Source organism: Rhinatrema bivittatum, chromosome 11, assembly GCF_901001135.1.
Source record: "Rhinatrema bivittatum chromosome 11, aRhiBiv1.1, whole genome shotgun sequence".
Lineage (NCBI taxonomy): Eukaryota > Metazoa > Chordata > Amphibia > Gymnophiona > Rhinatrematidae > Rhinatrema > Rhinatrema bivittatum.
The window spans coordinates 100,468,732-100,495,559 of NC_042625.1; the positions used below are offsets into that span (position 1 = coordinate 100,468,732).

Below are 26,828 nucleotides of genomic sequence, written 5' to 3' on the forward strand. Positions count from 1 at the left end.
TGAGAGGCTATGCTGCCGCTCTCGCTCTTGGTTCCGTAGCATGACAATGCGGCCACCTGTACCTTGTTGGAGTTGAGAGACAATCCCTTCTGGAGTCCATTCTGCAGGAATTCCAAAATCGCAGGAATTTTGACTGAGCGTGGAATGATGTCGCGGTCATCGCACCAGGCTTCGAATACTTTCCAAATCCTTATGTATGTTATGGATGTGGAGAACTTGCGTGCTCGGAGCAGGGTGTCAATTACTGCCCCCGAGTATCCGCTCTTCTTTAGGTGAATCCTCTCAATGGCCAGACCGTAAGAGAGAATAGATCTGGATCCTCATGGAGGATCGGTCCCTGTTGGAGCAGGTCTCTGTGTGGAGGTAGCGGGAGGGGGCTCCCTGTCAGCAGTCTTCACATGTCTGCATACCACGGTCTTCTTGGCCAGTCCTGGGCCACTAGAAGTACTGGTCCCCTGTGGTGTTCTATCTTGTGGATGATTGCGCCCAATAGGGGCCATGGCGGGAAGGCATATAATAGAGGCTTCTGTGGCCAGGTCTGTACCAGGGTATCGATTCCCTGGGACTGGGTTCCAAAGCCTGCGGCTGAAGAAGCTGGGCACTTGGGCGTTGGACCGGTTTGCTAGGAGATCCATGGTTGGTGTTCCCCAACGGTTTACTATCAGTTGGAATGCTGTGGTCGACAGCCTCCATTCTCCTGGGTCTAGATTTTCTCTGCTGAGGTAATCCACAGCGATGTCTGTCCCAGCGATGTGGACGGCCGAGATCTCTTGAAGGTTCGCTTCCGCCCATGCCTTTAGGGGGTCGATTTCCAGAGACACCTGTTGGCTTCTGGTTCCTCCTTGACGGTTGATGTAGGCCACTGTTGTGGTGTTGTCCGACATTACCCTAACTGATTTGTCTCAGAGTCTGTGACCGAACCATAGGCAGGCTAGTCTAGACTGCCCAGGCTTTCAGACGATTGATGTTCCACCTCGACTCTTCTTTGTTTCATTGCCCTTGAGCGGTTAGCTCCTGGCAGTGTGCTCCCCATCCTCGCAGGCTGGCGTCCGTGGTGAGCAGGATCCAGGTTGGTGAGGATAGTCTTACTCCCTGGCTCAGATGGCCTTCTTGTAGCCACCATCGTAGTTGGGTCCGAACTTTGTCCGGGAGCTGAAGACGTACGGTGTAGTTCTGGGACAGTGGCTTCCATCGTGATAGTAGTGAGCGCTGTAGGGGTCTCACGTGAGTTCTTGCCCATGGCACTACTTCCAGTGTGGATGCCATGAGGCCGAGGACTTGGAGGTAGTCCCATGCTGTGGGCAGAGGACTAATAGGTAGTCCCATGCCGTAGGGCGAAGCTTGCTCAACAGGGTTCACAACTGGGTCATCAGTTTTGATCTCCTTGCTGGCGTCAGGATGACCTTGTCTTGTTCGGTTCGACACCAGACTCCCAAGTATTCTAGAGATTGGGAGGGCTGCAGACAGCTCTTGTTCGTGTTGACCACCCACCCAAGGCTCTCCAGTAGAGTTTTGAATCTGTTGGTTGTCTGGTGGCTTTCCTCTGAGGATTTCGCCCTGATCAGCCAATCGTCTAGATAAGGGTGTAAGAGGATTCCTTCCTTCCTCAGTGTTGCTGCCACCACCACTATGATCGTGGTGAACGTCCGGGGTGCTGTGGCTAACCCGAATGGTAGTGCCCGGAACTGGTAGTGACGGTCCAGGATTGTGAAGCGTAGAAAACTCTGATGCTCTTGATGGATCGGAATGTGTAGGTAGACTTCCGACAGATCCAGGGATGTAAGGAACTCTCCCATTTGTATCGCCCTTATTACCAAGCTTAGGGTTTCCATGCGGAAGCGAGGAATCTTCAGGTGACGGCTGACCAACTTGAGATCCAGGATGGGCCTGAAAGTTCCTTCTTTCTTGGGGATGATAAAATAGATGGAATAATGTCCAGTATTTATTTGTTGTGGAGGCACCAGTGTTATAGCCTCTAAGGCTAGCAATCTGGTCAGTGTAGCTTCCACTGCCATCCTCTTGGAAGGTCGTGGCAGGGGGATTCCACAAACCTGTCCGGAGGGAGGTGGTGGAAATCCAGGTAATATCCCTCTTAAATGATGGCTAGGACCCACTTGTCCGAAGTTATCTCGACCCATCTTTGGTAGAATAGGGCAAGTCTACCCCCTATGGCTTCTTCCTTTGGGTCGGCTGATTTTCATTGTTGGGTGTGACTGGGGCCTGGGAGCGAGCTGGCTCCCCTTTTGTTGTGCTTGTTCCGAAAGGACTGGCTCCTGCCTGCGGGGCGAGCCGCTTGATATTTACTTCTGTATGGGTTGAAGTGCTGTGAGCCTCTGCCCCTGGAAGTTCGGGGGAAGGGTCGCAGGTTTCTCTTATTCCTGTCCTCCGGTAACCGCGGCAGTGGGGATTCGCTCCATTTGTTGGCTAGTTTAGTTTGCTTCCGAACAGGAGGGTTCCCTTGAAGGGCATCCTTGTGAGTCTCGTTTTGGAAGATGCGTCAGCCGACCAGCTTCGAAGCCAGAGTTGTCTTCTGGCTGCCATGGCGGATGACACTCCTCTAGCTGCGGTGCGCACCAGATCAGAAGTGGCATCCGTGAGGAATGATACTGCTGGTTCCAGGCCTTCCCCAGGAGTGTTGTTCCTGGTCTGTAACAAGCAGGAGCTTGTCACCACGGCACAGCAGGCCGCGATCTGTAGAGACATAGTGGAGATGTCAAAGGACTGTTTGAGGATGGATTCCAGACGTCTGTCTTGGGTATCTTTGAGTGCTGCTCCTCCCTCCACTGGGATAGTAGTGCGCTTCGAAACAGTGCAGACCATGGCATCCACTTTCAGATATGCCAGGAGGTCTTTGGCAGCTGGGTCCAGAGAGTTCATGGCTGCCAGAGCACGCCCCCCTTTGAACGTAGTCTCCGGGGCATCCCATTCCAGGTCAATTAGTTGCTGGATGGCTTGTAATAGTGGGAAATGGCGGGAGGTCTGACGGGGTCCCTCTGGCAGGGGATTCGTCTTAGGTTCCTCCGAGGCACTTGTGCCCGGGATTGCAAGCTCTTTCAAGCTGTGTGTGACCAGGTTTGGAAGCTTGTCCTTGGTGAAGAAGCGCCTCATGGTTTGGTGGGGCTCTGTCCCCAGAGGGAGTTCCCCTTCCTCCAGGGGTTCTGATTCCTCATCTGAGTTGTCCGTGTACCCGAAGGTGGGGCTTCTGGGTGGTGGAATCTCTTCCCTGGGCATAGAGGGTCCCGGGATGTTGAGGTCCTCTGGTGGAGGTTGTAGCCGTATTATAGGAGGCCCCGGTTGCATGTGGATGAAGGTATGCAGGCCTTTGAAGAATTCCAACCAGGAGATAGATGCTGGGTCTAAGAGGCGCTGTGTCCCTGGGGAACCCCGTTTGAGGGAGGGTCCCGCTGGAAGACGCTAGGTCCGACGTACTGTTTGAGGAACTGGAGCCTGGCATCAGCTGGGGGGGGCCATGGGCCAGATCCCCCAGGGCCTCCTCATGTTGTGCAGCTCTAATGTGGCATGCTGGGCAGAGGTCCTGAGCCTTGAGCTTCTTTTCCGGTGGTGCCATTGCTTTGTGCGCGTAAAATACAGTTATGCGCTCCGGTGCGTCGAAGTCGTGTGCCTAGGACTGGTATGCGCTCAGGGAGGTGTGCGCGCTGTTGTGCGCCCAGATCGAAGGTATGCGCCCGGCATAGTAAGCGCATGGCTGTACGCATGGTAATTGGGCACGTGACGATGTGCGCACAATGTATTGCTCTGTGTGCACGGGTTGGAATGGCGGACAGGGCGGCGAACAGATTAAAATGGTGACGGCGATGGGTGGCTCAAGCCACCATGTATAGGCATCGGCTGCGGGGGGGGGGGGGGGTTTGGGAGTACCTAATTTGGGGCGCTATTATGCGGCAGCGCAACTCAGGGCGGTGGTGGATTGGCACAAACAGAAGGAGAGAAAGGATGGACAGAGATTGAACAGCAGATACTGGGACCAATGCCTATGTGGGCGTTAACGTGGCAACCTAGAGAGTCTTGGTTACCGGGGGGAGCGGAGACCCCTTCTTTGTCTAACACATTACAGACTTGGCAAACTTGGAGGCCCAAATTAGTGGGGCAAAGGCAGTATTTTTTAAGCTCATCGTTATTTCACAACGCTTTTTTCTCTCCAGGTTGGTCATCTACTAGTTATACTAGCTGGCGGGAGCGTGACATCTGTACATTTGGGAAATTGTGGGAAACAGGAGCTATGATCCCCTTCCCCGCCCTCCAGGCCAGGTACCAATTACCAGCTTCTGACTCTTTTCAGTATCTACAGCTCAGGCACTTTATGAACTCGGGGAGTATCCCTGGAGACTTGGCTCAGGGGAAGACACAACTAGAGAATTGGAGTTCCCAGGCTGACAAGCTACCAAAAGTGATTTCCAAAATCTATGACTTCCTTAATGGTGATCCCGTTAGCCGTCCCTCTTACATGGCAGCATGGGAGAAAGACTTGGGGAAAAGGTTGTATAAAGAGACTTGGGACCTCATCTTTCTCAATACTAAGAGTAGCTCTATATTTATTTATTTATTTAACAATTTTTATATACCAGCATTTGTAGGACACATCATGTCGGTTCACAATTAACTGAGAAAGGAAATTACAATGAACGAGGATAGAGAGAGTCAACGATATTACAATGAACTAGGAACAAGGATAGAGAGAGTCAACGAGCAGGGATACAACTTTGTAAAACGAACTGGATGATGATTATATCTGCTTCTCTGTCTGAAAACGGCTACAAGATACTCATGAGATGGTATTGTACTCCTTACAAGTTGTGGAAAGCAAAATTGAGGCAATCCGCTTTGTGTTGGCGGGGTTGTGGGGAAACGGGAACATTTTTTCATATGTGGTGGGAATGCCCAACGGTCAAGAGATTTTGGGATCTGGTTAGGGGCATCCTTCACAGCGTATTTGGGAAATCTATACCCTGTTCCCCCGAGCAGATCCTACTTAGTGTGCCCGTCTCCAGTAGTAGGTTAGAATGGTGGCTCACGCACCAGATTTTCATAGCTGCTCGTTGTGTAGTGGCGGCTCATTGGAAAGGCTGTACTGACTTTACTTTATCCATGCTCCTACTTCAACTAGATAAAATGCAGGACTTGTACAAATGGACGGCGCAGAAACATAGAAACCAGCCAAGGTTTATGGCCATTTGGAAACCTTATAGGGATTGGAGAGGTCAAAACTAACCTGACCCTTCCTAAAGAGTGTTCACAACCAAGCTAACCTGCAGTGAGTAACCCTTGTGATATACTCCAGTACCCATTCTCATATGTAAAGAGACACACAGTTACGATCGGAATGTTTCAGTAACCAGTAGTCATGTTTCCTATCTATGCTTTATTTATAATGCCAATGTTCATTTTTACTATACAATGTTATGTATCTCAGACCCATTTCAAATTCCCAAACTATGTCTCCCACATATGTGCTTTGTTGTATTTTGTTACATTTGGTTTCTTATTTGTGGTGAATAAAATTTCATTGATAAAAAAAAAATGGTGACGGCGACCACGCGGGCAATATGGCGACCACCTTGGAGGGTCTCCACGTGGGAGGACCCTCGGAACTGACCGGGGTCTAGCCCTGCTGGGGAAGATCAACCCGGTGGCACTGGTCCCGGCTGGCGATCTGTGTCTCTCCTTGAGCTTCGGAGACTGGAGACTTTTAAATAGATTTCTACCTTACCTTGTCTTGGCGCTTCCCAGTCTCATGCCAGGCGGTCTCCAGCTGCGGGGGGAGAGGGAAAATACCTTCACCGCCGTGCTCGAGGTTGCACCCGCTGCCTCTCAGCCTCACCCGATGTCGGGGGCTAGGTCCCTGCCAAGGGTCAGCCGCCAGACCGAGGCTTACCTCCGAGGGATTGCGGAAATCACCTCAGGAATTCTCAACTGGGAGAGGTACCCAATGGGTGTCACCGCAGTAGAGCGGGGCTCGTCTGTAGAGGTAAGATTTCTTCTTGTTTTAGGTTTTTCTTTGTAAATTTACTCTAACGCTGTGCTAGCGTGCAAAGAGTCCCGAACTGCTCTAGAGACGAAAATACTGAAGAGCTGCACTTCCTGCAGGGGTCTATGTACTAGGGCTGATGTCAGATTGAAATCTGATCCGTCTCCAACTGCTATCAGGAGTACACTATACCCACGGGTCCTGAGTCCATCTGTCTACACGCTAGGAAAACCTTTTCTTCATCCCAGTCCCAGCCATCACAGTAACGTGGTAATGAAGGCAGATAAAGACCAAAAGCGCATCAAGTCTGTCAGCAAGTTGCTTATGGTAGTAACTGCCACTCCATGCAGGTTACCCCTCATGCCTTCTGTTAAGGTCAGTAACGCCCACTCCGTGCAGGTTACCCAGTGTGCCTTCTGTTAAGGTCAGTAACGCCCACTCCGTGCAGGTTACCCAGTGTGCCTTCTGTTAAGTTCAGTAACTGCCACTCCATACAGGTTACCCCTCGTGCCTTCTGTTAAGGTCAGTAACTGCCACTCCATACAGGTTACCCCTCGTGCCTTCTGTTAAGGTCAGTAACTGCCACTCCATACAGGTTACCCCTCGTGCCTTCTGTTAAGGTCAGTAACTGCCACTCCATGCAGGTTACCCCTCATGCCTTCTGTTAAGGTCAGTAACGCCCACTCCGTGCAGGTTACCCAGTGTGCCTTCTGTTAAGGTCAGTAACGCCCACTCTGTGCAGGTTACCCAGTGTGCCTTCTGTTAAGGTCAGTAACGCCCACTCCGTGCAGGTTACCCCTCATGCCTTCTGTTACGGTCAGTAACGCCCACTCCGTGCAGGTTACCCCTCATGCCTTCTGTTAAGGTCAGTAACTGCCACTCCATGCAGGTTACCCCTCGTGCCTTCTGTTAAGGTCAGTAACTGCCACTCCATGCAGGTTACCCCTCGTGCCTTCTGTTAAGGTCAGTAACGCCCACTTTGTGCGGGTTACCCCTCGTGCCTTCTGTTAAGGTCAGTAACGCCCACTTTGTGCGGGTTACCCCTCGTGCCTTCTGTTAAGGTCAGTAACGCCCACTTTGTGCGGGTTACCCCTCGTGCCTTCTGTTAAGGTCAGTAACGCCCACTTTGTGCGGGTTACCCCTCGTGCCTTCTGTTAAGGTCAGTAACTGCCACTCCATGCAGGTTACCCAGTGTGCCTTCTGTTAAGGTCAGTAACGCCCACTCCATGCAGGTTACCCCTCGTGCCTTCTGTTAAGGTCAGTAACGCCCACTTTGTGCGGGTTACCCCTCGTGCCTTCTGTTAAGGTCAGTAACGCCCACTTTGTGCGGGTTACCCCTCGTGCCTTCTGTTAAGGGCAGTAACTCCCACTTTGTGCAGGTTACCCCTCGTGCCTTCTGTTAAGGGCAGTAACGCCCACTCCACGCAGGTTACCCCTCGTGCCTTCTGTTAAGGTCAGTAACTGCCGCTCTGTGCAGGTTTCCCCTCGTGTCTTCTGTTAAGGTCAGTAACTGCCACTCCGTGCAGGTTTCCCCTCGTCCCTTCTGCTAAGGTCAGTAACTCCCACTTTGTGCGGGTTACCCCTCGTGCCTTCTGTTACGGTCAGTAACTCCCACTCCGTGCAGGTTACCCCTCGTGCCTTCTGTTAAGGTAACTCCCACTCCGTGCAGGTTACCCCTCGTGCCTTCTGTTAAGGTAACTCCCACTCCGTGCAGGTTACCCCTCGTGCCTTCTGTTAAGGTCAGTAACTGCCACTCCGTGCAGGTTTCCCCTCGTGCCTTTTGTTAAGGTCAGTAACTGCCACTCCACGCAGGTTACCCCTCGTCCCTTCTGTTAAGGTCAGTAACTCCCACTTTGTGCGGGTTACCCCTCGTGCCTTCTGTTAAGGTAACTCCCACTCTGTGCAGGTTTCCCCTCGTGCCTTTTGTGAAGGGTAGTAACGCCCACTCCACGCATTAGCATTGTACACCCTCCAGTTCTTTTCCAGTCCTAACTGCTCCGTTTGCTTGTAGATTATTTATATTACTGAATAGTATAGTGCAACCCCTCAGTTACTTCAGTCATCTTCTTTCTTCTGTTAATGTTAAGTCCTGAGGTTCTTCTATCTCTGAAGAAGAACCTTTGAGGAAATGGATCCCAGAGTATTAGCAGTTAAAAAGAAATGAACACTATACAGAGGACAGGACCTTCCAACTCTGCAACTACATCAAACTTTTGGCTTTCAGTTTATTAGAAAGAAAACATCTTTTTACAGTTTACTACTTTTCTTCAATGCATATATGGAAAACTTAGCCACAGCTACACGGTAGTTGTTCGACAATCTCAGGCTCCAAGACGTGTAGATTGTAACCCAAGATCGGGGGCCATGTTTATGGGAGGAAGCTCAGGTCGCCCTAGTCCAGTTTCTGCCAGTCCTCCTCCCTGTGGGCAGCTGCTCAGTTACTTATGGAACTTGCAATGCACAGAGTCACACCAAAGGCAGTCAGCATCATTCCTAGCACAGCTCCTATGGAAATACAGCAGGTTCCAGGTCAATGCTAGGGACAAAACATTACACGGTCCATATTCAAAGCCACTTAGTCCGATAACTCACAAGTTATCCAGCGAAATGGCAAGTATTTGAATACTGAGCCACTTATCTGGCTAGGATTTAATCATTATCTAGCTGGATAAAAAAAAAAGAGCATCCTGGGTGCGGAATAAAGTTATCCAGCTTAGGGGGTCATTTTCGAAGCGTATCACATGCGACAGCTCGGGGCGGAGTCGGCCCCGGAAGAGGAGGAGTCGGTGCGGCACTAGGGCCGACGCTGCGGACACATCGCTGGTGGCGAAAGGTAAGGACCCTTATCGCCGCCAGTTTCGTGCCGAATAACTACACCTTTTTATGGTGTAGTTATCTGGTGCGAAAGTTGGCAGCCAGCGCACCGCAGTGGTGCGATGGCTGCCGGCTTTCGCAGGCCCGCCCCCTGCCCCCAGTTACCGTGGGATTCTCTAAGGTCTGCAACCTTAGAGAATCCAGGCCTTAGTTAGGTGGGTAACTTTACACTTGCCTCAGAGCAGGTCAAAAGTTAGCTTGCCTTATGTGTCTGGATAATGTGGCACTTAAGTGATACTTTCAAAAGATATCTGGTTAAGTGGCACTCTTAAGCCACTTAAATAAATCTTGACTGTAGTCCTCCTAGCCTGATTCTACACCCAATCCCCTGCTTTAAATTTTTTAAGGCCCATGCTGGCCAAGCCCACCTCCCCTCATCTCTCTGATGAAAAATGTTAAAATTAAAGTGAGACTCTCGGCACCAGCCCTCCCTGCTCCCTCCACTTCAACCCTACCAGAAACTGAGATCCCATTTCCAGTGCTGGAATTGCAGTACACTGCGATCCTGGGGGCTTCCAGCACTGCTCTGTCAGTAGCACTGGATGTGTAAGCTATCAGAGCTGGTAGTTGTTTTTACCTTCTGAACTACAGTGGCAGTTTTGCTCTGTTTTATGTAAATATATATATTCCTATGTAAGCCATTAAGAACAATGAATTACTGTGGGGTATAAATATTGTAAATAAATAAATAAATAGCTTGTCCACCTGCCAGCTTACTGAATATGGACCTCTAGGATGTCTAAGCCACGACCTCTTCACATTTCCACAATAGATTCAGAGTTTATACACAATTCAGATTTCCAGATACATTCAACTAATATCAGAAGGCATTTGTGTTTCTACTTACTTTTCCCACCAATATCCTCACCAAGTGCCTTTCCTATTGCCACTGTGATGAGCAAAGTAAGTGAGTTACAGAATGGCACAGCCAGGGTCAGATCTGAAACAGAGAGGTGAAGGTTACTTCATGATCTTGCATAATGCTATTCTATATGCATTTAAGTCCTACATTTCACTGCTCTGTTTACTTTCCATTTTCCTAACCAGACCCTCCTGCATTCTGTGTGATCCCATTAGATAAGACTGAGCTTTGATGTATCATGATATGACCAACTATGGCAGGAGGGTTCTTCTCTCTATCACCACTCTAATATTAGTCCTGGGGGAATTCTGCGTTACTGCAAAAAATAGCAGAGGAAACCCCAGCATGCCGCAAACAGAGCAGGACACGCTCCGTTCACAGTGAAGATGGAAGGACCCTGTGTGCCGCGAACGGAGTGTGCTCTGCTTGCGGCAAAAAATGGAAGGCCCCGGTGAGAGAGAGAGAGAGTGTGTGTGTGTGTGTGTGAGAGAGAGAAGAGAGGGGGAGAGGAGGGGGAGAGAGAGCAGGAGGGAATGCTTAAGTGAGGGAGTGTGGGTTTCAGAGAGAGGGAGCCTATATGAGGGGAGGGGTGTGGGGGAGGGGAGGGTGAGAGAGCAGGAGGGTGTGAGAGAAAACATGGGAGGTAAGGGGGGATGCTTGAGTGTGGGTTTCAGAGAGCGGGAGCTTATATTTATTTATTTATTGGCTTTTAATATACCGTTAGAAAAGGAAAGACGAGGAAAGGATGGAAACGTAGGCAGGGAAGGAAAAGAACCAGTGACTGAAAGGGAGCCACCGAAGGGTTACAATATAACGTGGTATGAGGAGATTGTGAAGGAGTGTGTGTGTGCGTGGTATGAGAAGATTGTGAAGGAGTGTGTGTGTGTAAGAGAGAGATTGGGAGCTCGTGTGTATGAAAAAGGGATCATGTGTATGTGAGGGTGCTAATCTGTGTGAAGGGATTGTGTATGTGTGTGACAGCCTGTGTGAAGGAGTGCGTGAAAGAGAGACATAGGTAGTCTGTGTGAGGATGTATGTGTGAGAGAGAAAGGGAGCTTGTGTGGGTGTGTATGCAAGAGAGAGGGACCCTGTATGAGGGGATATGTGTGTGCGAGAGAGTGAGGAAGCCTGTATGAGGGTGTGTGTATGTGTACTAGAGAGAGGGAGTATGTGTGTGAGAGAGGGAGGGACAGGGGGAGCCTTTATGAGGGGAAATACTGAGAATGGGATCAAACTCTGGGACTGGCAATAGAATGGAAGGGGTTCCGCCTAGAGGTGGAGAGGAGAGATACTGGCAGTTGGAGGAGTTGGGGCCTGAGAGAGCAAAGTAGCCAGGGGAGTAGGGAGAGCGAGTGGAAGGGACAATCTTACAGTGAATTTCTTGAGAAATTCTGCTCAAAATATTTTAAAGTCTGCATCTTTAAGTAATAACTTTTTTCTGAATTAATTTAAAATGTAATTACTTAAAGACTGTCATTTAAGTTTTTGTGCACAGAATTCCCCAGGAGTACAATATACACATAACCAAGATTCATAAAAGGAACCCAGTTTATGACCCTCTTCAGTAGTAAACCTTGCTGCCAGTCCAGATCTTGCCTTCCTGGAACTGGGACCACAATCACTGTAGCAATCCTAGATTCAGTCAGCCAGAGAATCAATTTTGGCTCTCTGAACTTACTTGTACATTGCCAGAGATACTGCCTCTGAGTCATCAGCTCAATGCACTTAGTGGGCAAGCTGTATGTGGTTCTGGATGTTACTGTTCTCAGCATTTTTCTTTTTTTTTAAATAATTTTATTGTTGTCATCATGTAGAATAAAACAACCATCAGGTACAAGATAAAAGAATCAGTAAAGTAACAGGGTCAGAGGAAGCCAGCCCCACTGATTATCAGACCCTCCCAAAATCAGGGTACAAGCTAAATAAAGGCCACCGACCTCCAGCTTGTCCCTACCGTACCAGAGAGACAGCCCAAATCCTGGACCGAGCACCCCTGGGAGCAAGTTTCTCTTCCAAGCTGTTATACACTGCTGCCATCGGCTGGAGACAGAGAGCGCAGGTGGCACAGTAACTTCAGTACCAAGAGTGCAGTGAAGCTTTTTACTCTCTGTCTTCAACTGCTGGTGGGGAGAAAAACTCGAGTCTGGACTGGTTTGGGGGAGGAAATGTATTTTATTAAGCGATTAAAAACAAGAACTTAGGCGGCGACTTTCAGTCTATATATTTGGTTCCAGGACTCTCAGGCCATTGCTTGGATTTACCTGTGGAGGCCAGGGTGATGTAGTAGATGAGAGAGCCACACTGGTTAAGGAGAAACGGCAACATACACTGCAAAAAAAAAAAAAAAAGCAGGTGGTTATAGCCCCTGAGCTGTTCCCGGGACAGTCGGAGGTTACACAGGAGACCGGATGCAAAGAATAAAAATAAAATACACAACTCGTCAAGGGAAGCAATGGGACGAAAGCGGCGTCGGCGACAGAGGCTTTACCTTGTAATTGAGAAGGAGGAACTTCATCTCTGCCAGCAGCTGCAGCGCTCCGCTCCCTCTCCTGACGCTTTCCAAACCCTCTGCACCCGCCTTCAAGAAGGGGTTGGTGCCACCCCAGAGCACAGCCACCAAGAGCATGGAGGCGACCTGCCCTGCACGACAAGAAGCAAGTCAGGGCCTGCGCCGGAACCCTTCCAGGAAAGAGAAAGGCAAACTTACCGGCAGTCACCATGCCAACCGTCACTTCCGCTTCTCCGAATGCCTCACAACGACCGCCATAGGCACGTCACTTCCGCTTTTCCAATCGGTGGCGCCTGAGTTTCGGCACTTGCTTACAGGTCCCCTCTCCCAGCATGACCTCACTTCCGCTCTTTCGTCCCACGCTTCCGCCTGTGACCCGGACGTGTTTGCGGCTGCCTTTCTCTTTCTTCGTCGCACGTTTTCTGTTGATGTGAACCTTGAGCGTGAGAGGCGATGGTGAGGCCAGGAGGAAGGGGTGGAAGGAGGGCAAGAGAAGGCACTGACCCAGCCCCGGCTCTCCTCTGGGCAGCGGTCCTGTATGGGAGTTAGTCACCTTTATTCTGGCCACAGGCGCCCGCTGCCATTACCTGCCAAGTGAACCACTTTCGGTCACTGCTGGTGCAATTTGGGACATGGCAGCGGCTTAAAGACCCCGACCAGAGACCGGGCCACTGGACACCTCGCCCTTAGCACGCACTCCGGCTTGCGTCAGGGACCCTGGACCTACACATTTACATTCTTCAGCAGCTTCCGAACTAAACTGGCATGATGAGGGGGTGTGCTCACACTATCAAAGTGGGACATCTCATAACTTGTCAATCGGGTAACTGCTCAGACATGATCCTTGTGTGAACACCGGTAATCCCGTTTAATAGTTTTACAGAGAGGTTTCAGGAACGCGGACTTCTTTTTTTAAATCCGCTTTATCCTAGGAGATTTTCCCATTTATTTTGCAGTGGTGGAACAACCTACATGAAAGAGGGTCACTGAATTACTGCTTTATTCTCTTCGTTTTTTGCCTTCCTCCCACCCCCGAAAAAAGTTATCTCACTCTTTGGCCTGATGGCACAACCACTTGGTCCTTAAGAATATGCCTGTTCCAGTATAATCTGTTTTAGAAAATTAATTTGTATCTAAATAGGCTGTCGTCTTCTTCATTTCTATCACTGTAGAAGCCGATTTTACTGCAGGGTCATGAGAGATCGATAACTCAGATCAAATATAACCGGGAAGGGGATCTGTTGTTCACTGTTGCCAAAGATCCGGTATGTATTGTCTTCAGCAAGATTTATTAATTCTTGTTTAACTGCTTATTGTATGTTCCTTGTTTGTATGGATATCAGTTTGTATATTAAAAAACAATGCATCCCTTGTTCTCTGGAGCTAAACTGATTGTGCAGGCATTGTGAGGTGTGTCGTCGTCGCCCCCCACCCCGGTTCTCCTGCACCAGTCCCTGTAGCACCTCCTCCTGGGAGAGGCTGTGACTGTAGGAATTGTGAGCTCCCGTGCTACATACGCATATATTCAGCCCTCTTGCACCTTTGCCTGTAGGCTGGGACTGTAGGATCACGTGCTCTCCACAGCCAGCCATAGTAATATAGTAAATGATGGTAAATAAAGACCAAAATGGTTGATCCAGTCTGTCCCACAAGTTGTTTTTTTGTTTTTTTTTAGGGTAGTAACTGCCACTTTGTACAGGTTACCGCCATGCCTTCTGTTAAGGATAATACTTGTACCGCTTCTTGTTGGGAGAGGTTGGGATTGTAGTAATTTAGAGTTTTTCACAAGATGCATTGTGTAGGAATTATTATTTTATTTGTTTCTGTATCATGTGGCCATTGTCAGAGCACAATCTGCACTTTAACAGTACGTACATTTGAAGGTGTTTTTCTTCTCTTGTTTATTTCCTTGAGCTGTCCCTGCAGTCTTTATGTTTTGTGTTTCAGATTGTTAATGTTTGGTATTCGGTGAATGGGGAAAGGCTGGGCACCTATAATGGGCATACAGGAGCGGTGTGGTGTGTTGATGCGGACTGTATCCTTTTTAACAACAAATCATCCCCCTGCTCTGTAAGCCACAAAACCTGTGGTAGTAGCTTGATGAAGATTGCAGAGAAAAGTAATTGGTCTTACCTTTTTTTTCCTTGGCATTTTCCTCCTGCTTCTTTAGATTTCCAACTCGGTCAGAACCTATTGGGCTACAGCACCATGAGCCTTCATTTGCAACTTCTCTGGCCTTCCCCTTATTTTATATTCCCCAACCAGCTCACCTAGCTCAGTCATTAGAGCAACAGTTGGGGCCCATGTGCATGTACTAGGGCTCCTCCTGGAAATGGTTGTCTTGGGTCTACTTCAGCCATTACAAGTCACCATTGTGCAGTAATGGGGACAAAGCTTTTCCTCCGTGGGGGGGGGGGGGCGGGGCATGGGGCTGTGAATCCTGGCCCCACAAACCCAGTGAATGTTGAAAATCAAACCCAGCTGCTCTGTATAGCAGTTTGCAGCACTGCCATTGAGCCACTAGGTTCGCTCTGCTTAGAAAGAATCCCAAAAGCTCATGTACTACAGCTGCTGTTTACAATAAATTTAAATGAAATTCTTGCAGCATCCTTTTTTTTTTGGCAGCCTTTACTGGTATCTTTGTGGTTTGATATTCCGTTTTATTTAACAAGTTCAGGTTATCTCTGACCCTGTCTTTCGCTACTATGGCTCATTTCTGTAGCACTACTAGGTTACGCAGCACTGCACATATACACTTAAGAGACTGTCCTTGCTCCATGGAGTTTAGTCTGGTTAAGAGAGACAGAAGACAAATTTCAGTAACAATCATCATTTTATTTATATCACACTTTTCCAGCAGAGGAATTCAAAGTGTGTTACAGCACTATAAATACAGAGTACATCGGTCATTGAGATTCAGCAGGCACATGTTATAGAAAGTATAGATACAATACAACAAGCAGCATGTTTCTCTGACATAGTGTGCATCAGCAATTTGAATTCACAAGCATGGATCCACTTAGCATGTAATTGAATCGTAGGGCACGTGCCAGGTATGTTTAAGGGTATGATCTGGCAGTGGCTTAACTATTAACTATTATTAACTATTAACTATTAATTAACTATTATTAACTATTATCAAACTAGCGTACCCTGACTAACGAACTGTCTTTCCCCTAAGATGTGATATGACCGTCCATCTGACCTTTGCCCTTTCTATCCTCTCCCTACCCCCACCCTCTGTAGATATACTCCTCTTCCTCCCCTTCCCTTTTTACAATCCCCTGCTATTTAGCCTGATTGCTTTGTCTCTCTTATTAAAACTAGCATGTACATTTGTATATAATCCTTGTATTATCAGCTCCTGCCCTTGTTAACCCTCTCCCTGTTAATGTTACTATTGTAAAGCTTGTTGCTAAGTTACGTTACACTGTGAACCGAGGTGATGTTTTGCAAACGTGCCTCGGTATATAAAAAACCCTTAAATAAATAAATAAATAAAATTATTGTAAAAATGTTTAAAGTGAGAAGATTAAAACCTGGAAGAATCAGGGTTTTTGCATTTAAAAGCAATGGTGGTTTTTAGGCAGAGCTGAAATATGGCCAGCAAGGTACACCTACCCAGGAAGGCTATAGCAGGCAGATGATGCAGCAAGACAAAGTATGGAATCTGAAATTAGCACTGGAGAAGAGCACAGATCACACAATCACATTTCTGTTTAGAAATACTGCACAAAGTAGGCTGGAGATGTTTAGCAGACATTCATGGTACTCTTTATGATATCCTCTTCCTGTCTTGGTATGTGCCATTCTGTTTCATGGAATGCAGAGCTATCTTGCTCTCTGTTAAGGATGCTTTAATTTGAGTATCAAATCAATAGATTGGGGATTTGAAACTGACCTGCCCACTGGACAGGCAAGTTCTCCACACCTCTTACATGAGGTGAAGTCCAGAACCATCAATGTCGAGGCAGTGTCGTGTGTTTCAGTAGTGGAGAGGGAGCCTGTGACAGTTTGCTTATAATCCTTAACAGCTGATGCAGGGGACACTCGCCATGTGCTTTCTGGTTCTGCCGATAACTCCTGCAGACTCTGGGACTGTGAGACAGGTAAAGCTGCATTGTCCACATTCCCTGGCCTTTGCCTGCAAGAATTACTTCAGGGTGTACTGCATCTGGTTATACACTGGCTTCTTTTCAGCTTATTCAGCTCTTTTACCAGTCTCTTGAGTATCGACACAACCTATGTCAGAAGGGATTAAGGTAGGTGAGTGGGTTTGCAGCCCCATGGCAAAGCAGAGGGTCTGATGGAATGTGAGCTAGGAGCAAAATGTGGTGTGGGGGGGGAGGGCAGTTAGGCCAGAACATCTGGAGTGTGAGAACAGATGGGTTAGAGGGGGCAAGGATGGATATCAAAGTGGATTGCTTATAGACAGCAGCTGCCAAGGTTTCAGGACCCTTTGTTTGGGAAAGTGTAAACTGAATATGTTTCTTTATAGGAAAGCAGCTTGCACTCTTAAAGACCAATTCTGCTGTTCGAACCTGTGGCTTTGACTTTGGGGGAAACATCATTATGTTCTCAACAGACAAGCAGATGGGATATCAGTGCTTCGTCAGCTTCTTCGACCTGCGGGATCCCAGCCAGATCGGTAGGGAGTGGGGGTGGGGTGGAGGCACTGTGGGTGGGTTTGGTCCAATGAAAGTAATCATACAGTGGTGGCGCAGTGTAATTTCAGGTGGCAGCTGGGTTCTCAGGTTACTTTGAGGCCCCTCACTGACAGCTTTTCTCTTGGTAGATGACAATGAGCCCTACATGAAGATCCCTTGCAATGAGTCAAAAATCAGCAGTGCAGTTTGGGGTCCGTTGGGCGAGTTTATCATTGTGGGACATGAGAATGGTGAGCTGAACCAGTTCAGTGCCAAGGTGAGTGTGGGGACGGGAGGCAGGATCTGTTTATGTTCTGATGCTGGGGCCCCCAGAACCATTGTTTTCTCATTCTGGTGCTAGTAGGCGATATCACTTGTGCTCCTGTGCTGTGTTAAAGGAAACGTGGGCTGAGCAGTGGAACTTGGTAAATCTGCACATCAATAAGGGGTTAAGCATTAAGGCCATGGTGCTACCAGCAGGCTTCTCTCCGGCACTCCTGAGGCGTTGGAAATTTAGCACAGATGAGGTTGTGTCTGCACTTCAGCTGTGCTGTCAGGGAGATGTGTAGGGAGCCTGCCCTCTGGGGTGTCCTGTGATGTGGCCCCAGGCTGGATCCTCACAAAAAACATTTCTTTTTCTCCCCTACAGTCAGGTGAGGTGGTGGCAACAATGAAAGAACATTGCAAGCAGATCAATGACATCCAAATCTCTCGAGACATGACCATGTTCATCACTGCATCCAAGGACAACACAGCCAAGGTGGGGGTGGGCAAGAAAAGTGGGGGAACAGTACGAAGATGGTTCCCTGTACGTACCCAGATCAGTCCCCTCCAGCAGATGGAGACAGAGCCTGTCACATAACCTGTTCATATCTGGATCAGTCCAGACTCCTGGGATTTGCCTCCCCTCCAGCAGATGGAGACAGAGCCTGTCACATAACCTGTTCATATCTGGATCAGTCCAGACTCCTGGGATTTGCCTCCCCTCCAGCAGATGGAGACAGAGCCTGTCACATAACCTGTTCATATCTGGATCAGTCCAGACTCCTGGGATTTGCCTCCCCTCCAGCAGATGGAGACAGAGCCTGTCACATAACCTGTTCATATCTGGATCAGTCCAGACTCCTGGGATTTGCCTCCCTTCCAGCAGATGGAGACAGAGCCTGTCACATAACCTGTTCATATCTAGATCAGTCCAGACTCCTGGGATTTGCCTCCCTTCCAGCAGATGGAGACAGAGAGAGTTTTGCCGGCACCGCCTCTTAACCCGGTGTGCCACCTGCAGCTCCTCAGTATTTCTCTGGCTCCAGCAGATGGAGGAGGTGCAAAACCTGCGGTCCTGTACCTGAGCGCAAAAAGAAAGCTGAGAACTTCCTCCCAGGAGGTTGTCAGGTCTTGGTGGGACCATCCCTTCTGGTAGCAGGTTGCGAACGAGCAGGGGTCAGGGACCCCAGTTTTGCTCTCTTGAGACGCCGGGGGTGACAGCTGGTGGTCCGGCTCTCTCCCCTTCAATGAGGATCGGGGGAAGTCTTTGCCACATTTCTTCAGGAAAGTAGATCCTTTCTTTCTTTCTTTCTTTCTTTCTTTCTTGCTTGCTTGTAAAGTTTAAAAAAATAATATTAATAAAGAAGGGAGAAACAGGCAAGGCAGTTTGCAGCACTGAAGTGGTTGCTGGTGCTTGCTGGCTCTCGCCTGTTGCTGGGAGTGGTGGGAAGTGGGCTTTCCAAGCTGCTTCGGTCCCCTGGTTCCCGATCCTCTTTTTGATAGCGTTGGCATCTGTAGCGTACTCTTTCGCGCTCTCCATGCTGCGGGTTAGCCGTTGCTCCGCGTGTGGGGAGCACTGCGCGCAGCTTTCTAAATTTGGCTGATGTTCCCGTTGCCTCTCCAGTGGGGAGGGCTCATCGCGGGCCTTTCGGGCGGCATCCTCCAAGCAGCACGTCCCTGGTAGTTTGCCGGCTGCTCGGCAGGATGTGGATGACCCGTTCTCGTTGAGCACAGGAACGGTGGCCATCTTAGAAACTTTCACAGCTGCTGAGGAGAGGGCAGCAGAGGGAGGGGATCTCCCGCCAACGCTGTCACTGGCCAATTCAAGCCCAGAGGAGGCCCAGGGGACCCTGATCCCCTGGGAGGGGATTTGTGTGGTCCTTTTCAATTTTCCCTGGATTTTATTCTTCTATTGCATGAGGCTTATATAGCCAGTAGAGGCAAGAGGATTTGCTTTCCCAGGGGCAGGGCCCCAGGGGGCCGCCCACAAAGTTGCCCAGGTTGTCAGAGATGCAGGGGGCTACAAGGATTCGTTTAGTCAGAGGTCCAGCGGCGCAGAGACCTGCAGATGACCTTTCCTCTGAAGAGTCCGACCAGAAGCTGCCCTTGGGGGATGTTTCTCTCGATGTCACTCCTGCCAATGGTGACCTGGATCAGGAGTCGGGGAAGATTCCCACTATGGAAAGGGATGGTCCAAAGGTCATGTGCCTGTTTGATCCCACATGTCCTGGCAGAGCTGAGCATAGTGGTCCCACAGGAGGAGCTGGACCAGGACACAGTGGATCCAGTCATGGATGGTTTGAGGGGCCCGGCCAGGACTTTTCCTTTCCATAAGATGGTGAAGCAGTTGATGACCAGGGAGTGGGACACTCCGGAGATTGGTCTTAAGATGGGCAGGGCTATGGATAAGCTTTATCCTTGTCTGAGAAGATCCTGGAGCTATTGAGGGTACCGAAGGTGGATGCTTCGGTGTCGGCGGTTACCAAGAGAACCACCATTCCAGTAGCTGGGGTGGCAGCTCTGAAGGATCTGCAGGACAGGCAGCTCGAGGTGCACCTCAAAAACAATTTTGAAGCCTCTGCTCTGGGCATCTGTGCAGCAGTTTTATGCTTCAGCAAGCCTGAGATGTGTGCAGCAGTTACAGAATCCCAGGGATTTCATGCCCCAGGAATCCGAACAGGTGGAGCGCTTAGAAGCAGTGGTAGCCTACGGAGCTGATGCTTTTCTAGGACCATGGTCTCTGCAGTATCAGCTAGAAGATTGTGCTTACAGAACTGGTCAGTGGACATTTCGTCAAAGGCTCAGCTTGAAGCGCTCCCTTTTAAGGTCAAGCTCCTTTTTGGAGAGGATTTGGAGTTGATAAAGCAGCTTGGAGATAATAAGATGTAGAAGCTACGAGAAGACAAACCTAAAGAGCAAAAAGGTTTTATGCTGGTTCGCTCACGCTTTTGAGGCCAAAGATGTTTTCGTCAGAGCAGGGCTCCAGGCACAAGCCAGAGGCAAACCTCGGAGAGGTTTCAGTCATGGTCCCAGTCCTTTTGAGGATGCAGAGTGACCCGAGAAGGCTCCAACCAAGGGCCTAGCAGGGCCAAATCCTCACAATAAAGCAAGGCTGACCCACTCCTCAGTCCCAGCCATCGGAGGTCGGTTGACTCTCTTTTTTTTTTTTTATGAGTGGGTCAAAATCACGTTGGACCAGTGGGTTCTAAGCATGATAGAACAAGGCTACGCTCTAGAATTTGCTCAGTCACTAAGAAGCCTATTCCTGGTATCCCCCTGTGCCTCTCCAGCAAAGAAACGTATTGTTCAACAGCCCATCCAAAGGCTAAGAATGCTGAGGGCCATGGTTGCCGTCCCCCAGGAGGAGAGGGGGATGGGAAGGTGTTCCATTTATTTTGTGGTGCCAAAGAAGGAAGGGATATTTTGTTCAGTCCTAGACCTGAAGAAGGTGAACGTGGCTCTAAGGTCCCCATTTCAGGATGGAGGACTCTTAGGTTGTCATTGCGGCGGTGCGAAGCAGGGAAATTTTGGCTTCCCTGGATCTCACTGAAGCGTATTTGCACACTGGGATTCACCGGGATCATCAGAGTTACCTCAGGTTCATGATCCTCGGGAAGCATTTTCAGTTTGGTGCTCTACCGTTCAGTCTAGCCACTGCTCCGAGGACTTTCATCAAGGTAATGGTGGTGGTGGTGGTGGCAGCAGCCCGCAGAAAGGAGGGGGTGCTGGTTCATCCATATCTGGACGATTGGCTCATTTGAGCGAATTCGGAGGACCTTTGCAGACAGGCGGTGGAAGTGCTCTTGCACCGTTTGAGATTGTTGGGTTGGATTGTGAACCTGGCTAGGAGCTGCCTTTCACCTTCACAGGTTCTGGAGTTCTTGGGCGTGTTTCAATAACCATGTGAGCAAGGTCTTCCTCAAGCTACCAATGCAAGTTCAGAACCTGTTGGAGACCCTGGTGCCCAGGGTCTGGGATTACTTGCAGGTCCTCGGTACCATGGCCTCTATCTTGGAGCTGGTCCTGTGGGCGTTTGCTCATATGAGACCTCTACAGAAAGCGTTGCTATCCCAGTGGGATCCAATTTCAGAGCAGTTTCATCTTCCATTACTGCCTACAGAATACACCAGGTCCAGTCTTTTGTGGTGACTTGCACGGGACAACTTATGCCATGGGGTGGACCTCGAGGTGCCTCAATGGTAGTGACTATCGATGCCAGTCTAACCAGTTGGGGGGGGGGGGGGGGGGCTGTGTGTCAGTCCCAGTCGGTGTAGAGTCAATGGTCGCTGGAGGATGCAACTTGGTCCATCAGTCACCTAGAGACAAGGGCGGTGCGGCTGGCTCTGGAGAAGTTTCTTCCCCTTTTGCAGAACCATGCAGTCAGAGTTCTGTCAGATAATGCAATGACGGCTTACATCAACCGCCAGGGCGATACTAAGAGTTGAGCGGATGCTCTGGAAATGGAGATGCTGATGTCCTAGGCATCTGGTCTTGATAGCTGCGTCGGTTCAGTGTGCTGAGGCAATCAAAAAAGCAAACAGAATGTTGGGAAGTATTAGAAAGGGAATGGTGAATAAAACGGAAAATGTCATAATGCCTCTGTATCGCTCCATGGTGAGACCACACCTTGAATACTGTGTACAATTCTGGTTGCCGCATCTCAAAAAAGATATAATTGCGATAGAGAAGGTACAGAGACGGGCAACCAAAATGATAAGGGGAATGGAACAGCTCCCCTATGAGGAAAGACTAAAGAGGTTAGGACTTTTCAGCTTGGAGAAGAAACGGCTAAGGCGGGATATGATAGAGGTGTTTAAAATCATGAGAGGTCTAGAACGGGTAGATGTGAATCAGTTATTTACTCTTTCGGATAATAGATTAGGGGGCACTCCATGAAGTTAGCATGTGGCGCATTTAAAACTAATCGGAGAAAGTTCATTTTTACTCAACGCACAATTAAACTCTGGAATTTGTTGCCAGAGGATGTGGTTAGTGCAATTAGTATAGTGGTGTTTAAAAAGATTGGATAAGTTCTTGGAGGAGAAGTCCATTACATGGTATTAAGTTCACTTAGAGAATAGCCACTGCCATTAGCAATGGTAACATGGAATAGACTTAGTTTTTGGGTACTTGCCAGGTTCTTATGGCCTGGATTGGCCACTGTTGGAAATAGGATGCTGGGCTTGATGGACCCTTGGTCTGACCCAGTATGGCATTTTCTTATGTTCTTATCTCACTTAGCGGGGTCCGACAATGTGCAAGCGGATTTTCTCAGCCGACAAAAATTGGATCCAGGAGAATGGGAGCTTTCGGAGGAAGCGATGTCACAGGTGGGACATGCCTTAAATGTACCTGATGGCAATCCCAAGGAACACCAAGACACCGTGTTTCTTCAGTTGCAGAAGAGAACACGGAGTGGAAGGGGTCGATGCTCTGGTGCTGCCTTGGCCACATGATGTTCTGATCTATGTGTTTCCTCCATGGCCTCTGATGGGCAAAGTTCTGAGGAGGATAGAGGTCCACCCAGGAAAGGTGATTCTCGTGGCTCCGTAGTGGCCACAAAGGCCTTGGTTTGTAGATTTGGTCAATCTAGCAATGGACGGTCCCCTGGAGCTGGGCCATCTACCAAATCGTCTACGACAGGGCCCTATATTTTCAGATCAAGCAGATCGCTTTTGTCTAGTGTCTTGGCTTTTGAAAGGAGGCAATGACAGAAGAAAGGATATCCGGAGGATGTTATTTCTACTCTACTGCAAGCTCATAAGACCTCTAGTTCCTTGGCGTATGTCTAGGTTTGGAAAGTCTTGGTGTACAGATCAGGGGATTAATCCTTGGCAAGCTTCGGTGGTGCAGATTCTGTCCTTTTTACAGAGACCTATCAAAAGGTTTGTCCTTTAGTTCCCTCAGAGTGCAGGTGTCGGCCTTGGGCTGCTTGTGGGGCTAGGTTCATGGAGCCTCTTAAGATAGCCATCTTGAAAGATCTGACTCTGAAGGTGGTTTTCTTGGTGGCCATTTGTTCAGCCAGGAGGATGTCTGAACATCAAGCCCTGTCATGTAGGGAATCCTTTTTGCGGAGTTTCCCTGAGGACGGTTCCGTCCTTTCTGACAAAGGTAGTTTCAGTGTTCCACTTAAGTCAGGCAGTGGAGCTTCCGGCCTTTCCAAATCTAGAGATTGATTCGCCTTGTGCCAAGGAATTGAGATGTTTGGATGTCAGAAAGGCCTTGTGGTGGTATCTAGAGGTCGCTACCAGTTTCATGCTGATGGATCACCTTTTTTGTGCTGCAGAGTCAGAGGGTGTCAGACACAATAGCGTGATGATTGAAAGAAGCTATTGGTTTCGCATATATCTGTCACGGTCGTCCTATCCTGGAAGGGTTAAGGGCTCATTCTTCCCATTCTCAGGTGGCCTCCTTGGCAGAATGCAAACTAGTTTCGCTGTAAGAGATTTGTAGGGTAGCTACTTGGAAGTCTTTACATACCTTTGCCAGATACTACCGTTTGGATGTCCAGGCCCCAGAAGCTAGGGGGTCTGGGGACAGTGTACTTCGAGAGGGACTCTCGCATTCCCACCCTGGTTAGGAAAGCTTTGGTACATCCCAGCTGTCCTGGACTGATCCGGGTACGTGCAGGGAAAGGAAAATTGGTTCTTACCTGCTAATTTTCTTTCCTGTAGTACCACAGATCAGTCCAGAGTCCTGCCCGATAGTGGAGAGGGGTTTTAGAGAGTCCGCTCGATCTGTCTGCTTTAATATTTTGTATTATTTCTGAAGAATGCCACAGGTTTCCCATTAGTCCTTTTACGAAGGGTTATAAATTTGCTAGTGAATTTCCTTGTCCTCTGCTCGTTCCAGGGCATATAGTAAAGTTAATTGGGTGATTGTTTTGTTAAAGTGTTTTCTTGCTTGGGTACTAATTAATACTGAGGAGATGCAGGTGACACACTGGGTTAAGAGGTGGAGGTGCCTGTGAAACTTTCTCTGTCTCCATCTGCTGGTGCGGAGGCAAAACCTAGGACTCTGGACTGATCTGTGGTACTACAGGTAAGAACCAATTTTCCTGTGTGCTACAGAATGCCGAAATATGCAAGCTGTGCAGGGAAGGAATGTTTTAATGATTTGTGTTATGATACTCTGTAAATGGTGAACAGTGCTTTTGCCTTATCTAATTTGTTGTAATGAAAAAAAAAAAAAAGGGGGGGTGTCCAAGCCAGATTCAGAATTCCTGGCTCACAAAAGAGAAGAAGGTAGGTGCAAGAGCGGGAGAATGATTGGGTCCGCAGAGTCGTGCCCGGAGGGATTGATTTACACAGGGAAGGGCTGTCTCATTCAGGCGTGTGTCTGCCTCTCCTCTCTTCTCATTGTGTCTTTGCTGTGCAGCTCTTTGATTCTACAACGCTGGAACACCAGAAGTCCTTCCGGACTGAACGCCCGGTCAACTCTGCCGCGCTTTCACCCATTTTTGATCACGTAAGGGATTTGTTTGTGAACTCCCCTGGCCTTTATCATGTTACATGTGGCTACCAGCACCCTACAAGCAAAGGAACGTGACCTTACTGGATTTGGGGCCGTCCTTTTATGTGCCTTGTTCAGAAGCTGTTGGGAAGGTAGCTGACGGGTTTTTCCTTGCAGGATGAGGAGTTGCCCTCTCACTGACCTGCTTCGAGCTGTCTCCACATCTGTTATGGTTTTGTACACAGGGGTGGAAATAGTTTTTAGAAAACTTCGGATTTGTTATGTAGTTTTTTTGTTTGGTTTTCTTTTACTCTTGTTTTATCTACTGGGTTTTTTTTTTTTGTTTTGGGGTTTTTTTGCTTCTTTTTACTTTTGATAGTTATTGTTTTCTCCTTCCTTTCCCAGCTTTTACCTTCTCAAACTTTCTCCCTGCAAACACCTGTTTTTTTTGCAGCCTTCTTGTATATAAATTGTATGACTGTTTCACTGCTTTTCAGGCTCCTCACGTCTGGTCTCTCTCTGCACAGCAATATAAACTCCCATGACTTTAGCTGCGTTTCCTCCCCTTTCTCCGTACAGCCTCTGCTAATTTCATGACTTCTCAGGTGCACTGCTCACTTCTCCCCTCTCAGCTTCTGTGGGCTTGGGTGTCTCTTGGAGGTCAGGGCTCACTTGTTCCACGGTAATGCTGCTGTCTCTTCTCTGCAGGTGGTTTTGGGTGGTGGACAGGAGGCTATGGATGTGACAACAACCTCCACTCGGATTGGCAAGTTTGAGGCCAGGTAAATGAGGGATACGGTGCCAGTTAACTTTCAGATCGTGCCCTCGTTATATTGTCCACAAAATGTGAAGGCTTTATTCTCCCTTCCAGGTTCTTCCATTTGGGATTTGAAGAAGAGTTTGGAAGAGTTAAGGGTCATTTTGGCCCAATTAATAGTGTTGCATTCCACCCTGATGGCAAGAGGTAAGCACTAATTAGCTAGGGGAGGAGCAGCAGGAAGCCCTGCCCAGGGAGTCACCTTTCTCCTCTCTCTTGCAGTTACAGCAGTGGGGGAGAAGACGGCTACGTCAGGATACACTACTTTGATCCTCAGTACTTTGAATTTGAGTTTGAGTTCTGACGTGGCTGCTCTCTTCCTCTCCTTCTGGTGGCACTGGGACCCTGGATGACATACAAGCAAGCTGTTCTGTTACCCAAAGAGACTGGAAAGCATCTTTAAAATGGAGTTTGAAATTTGTTTCTTTTTTTTTAGTATTTAAACTTTCTTTTTTTTTCAAAGTTTTGATATACTAAAATTTATTTCGGTTACCAAACTGGCATACAAATAAAGGTGCAATAGAATGAAATTGTTTCTGTGGTTACAAGCCAACAATAAAACAGAACTTAAACATTAGGTGTTTTCCCATTTTTTTCTTCCAGTTTTCAGTTTTGTAAAAGGTACTTAAGTAAAGGAATAAAAAAAGAGAAAAAGCAAAGTGTAACAAGAAGGGAGATCCTATGCAGGCCAGCCCGCTCTACAGACTTGAAGAAAAGGCTCCTAAAAGGAAAATTGGTTCTTACCTGCTAATGTTCATTCCTGAAGGACCATGGATCATCCAGACGAGGGGGTTTATGCTTCCCTACCAGCAGATGGAGGCAGAGAACAAAACTTTGAGGCCCTGCTGTTAACTCCGCGTGCCCCACTGCAGTCCTCAGAATTGACCTGTATCCAAGCCAAGATGTCTCCCTTAACAAACCCCAATAAACCTGGGGCAAACCGAGACTTAAAAGTTGGAGCCCCCCTGAAAAAAACTAGGCCCTCTTAACCTGACAGAATGCACATCTGAAACTATGAACACTTCCCATGACTCTGAATAAACCACATATCAGCTCAGAAACATCCAGAAGCGATTGGGACGGGTCTCTGGACTGAGCCGTGGTACTCCAGGAACGAAAATGAGCAGGTAAGGACCAATTTTCCTTTCCTGTTCGTACCCCAGATCAGTCCAGGCAAGTGGGATGTACCCAAGCCCCCCTATTCTGGAAGGGAACTCAAAAGGACCTGCACGCAACACTTTCCCCAAAAGACGCCTCCTCCAGCACCCACGCATCAAAGCGGTAATGTTTGGTAAAAGTGTGAAGAGACAACCACATCGTCGCCCATCATATCTCCTGTGAAGAAGGCAGCTGACACTCTACCCAAGTCTGAAAATACGGGTCCCTGCCGCAACAGCCCTGACAGATGGGCCAAAGCA

At 48.6% G+C, this 26,828-nt stretch overlaps 2 protein-coding genes across 2 annotated transcripts; one reads left to right on the forward strand and one right to left on the reverse strand.

Moving 5' to 3' along the window:
• Positions 1 to 8,187: 8,187 nt before the first annotated feature.
• TMEM234 (transmembrane protein 234) lies at positions 8,188 to 12,569 on the reverse strand. Its single transcript, XM_029571773.1, has 5 exons — positions 12,430 to 12,569; positions 12,211 to 12,362; positions 11,984 to 12,050; positions 9,708 to 9,800; positions 8,188 to 8,491 (listed from the first exon to the last, which is right to left on the reverse strand). Exons 1-5 carry the CDS (start codon positions 12,440 to 12,442, stop codon positions 8,421 to 8,423), a joined length of 396 nt encoding a protein of 131 aa, XP_029427633.1. The 5' UTR covers positions 12,443 to 12,569; the 3' UTR covers positions 8,188 to 8,420.
• EIF3I (eukaryotic translation initiation factor 3 subunit I) lies at positions 12,551 to 25,987 on the forward strand. Its single transcript, XM_029571772.1, has 11 exons — positions 12,551 to 12,687; positions 13,404 to 13,496; positions 14,179 to 14,266; positions 16,275 to 16,340; positions 16,730 to 16,879; positions 17,027 to 17,154; positions 17,527 to 17,637; positions 24,519 to 24,608; positions 25,302 to 25,375; positions 25,465 to 25,557; positions 25,633 to 25,987. Exons 1-11 carry the CDS (start codon positions 12,685 to 12,687, stop codon positions 25,712 to 25,714), a joined length of 978 nt encoding a protein of 325 aa, XP_029427632.1. The 5' UTR covers positions 12,551 to 12,684; the 3' UTR covers positions 25,715 to 25,987.
• The last annotated feature ends 841 nt before the right edge of the window (positions 25,988 to 26,828 follow it).

Excerpts from the sequence above, each read along its gene's own strand:
- TMEM234 (XM_029571773.1), bottom strand. Across the intron at positions 12,051-12,210 it reads TCCTCCTTCTCAATTACAAG|TGTATGTTGCCGTTTCTCCT; the intron begins GTAAAGCCTCTG and ends TTTTTTTTGCAG. Across the intron at positions 8,492-9,707 it reads TGAGGATATTGGTGGGAAAA|GAGCTGTGCTAGGAATGATG; the intron begins GTAAGTAGAAAC and ends GTATTTCCATAG.
- EIF3I (XM_029571772.1), top strand. Across the intron at positions 16,341-16,729 it reads ACTCTGGGACTGTGAGACAG|GAAAGCAGCTTGCACTCTTA; the intron begins GTAAAGCTGCAT and ends GTTTCTTTATAG. Across the intron at positions 16,880-17,026 it reads GCGGGATCCCAGCCAGATCG|ATGACAATGAGCCCTACATG; the intron begins GTAGGGAGTGGG and ends TTCTCTTGGTAG.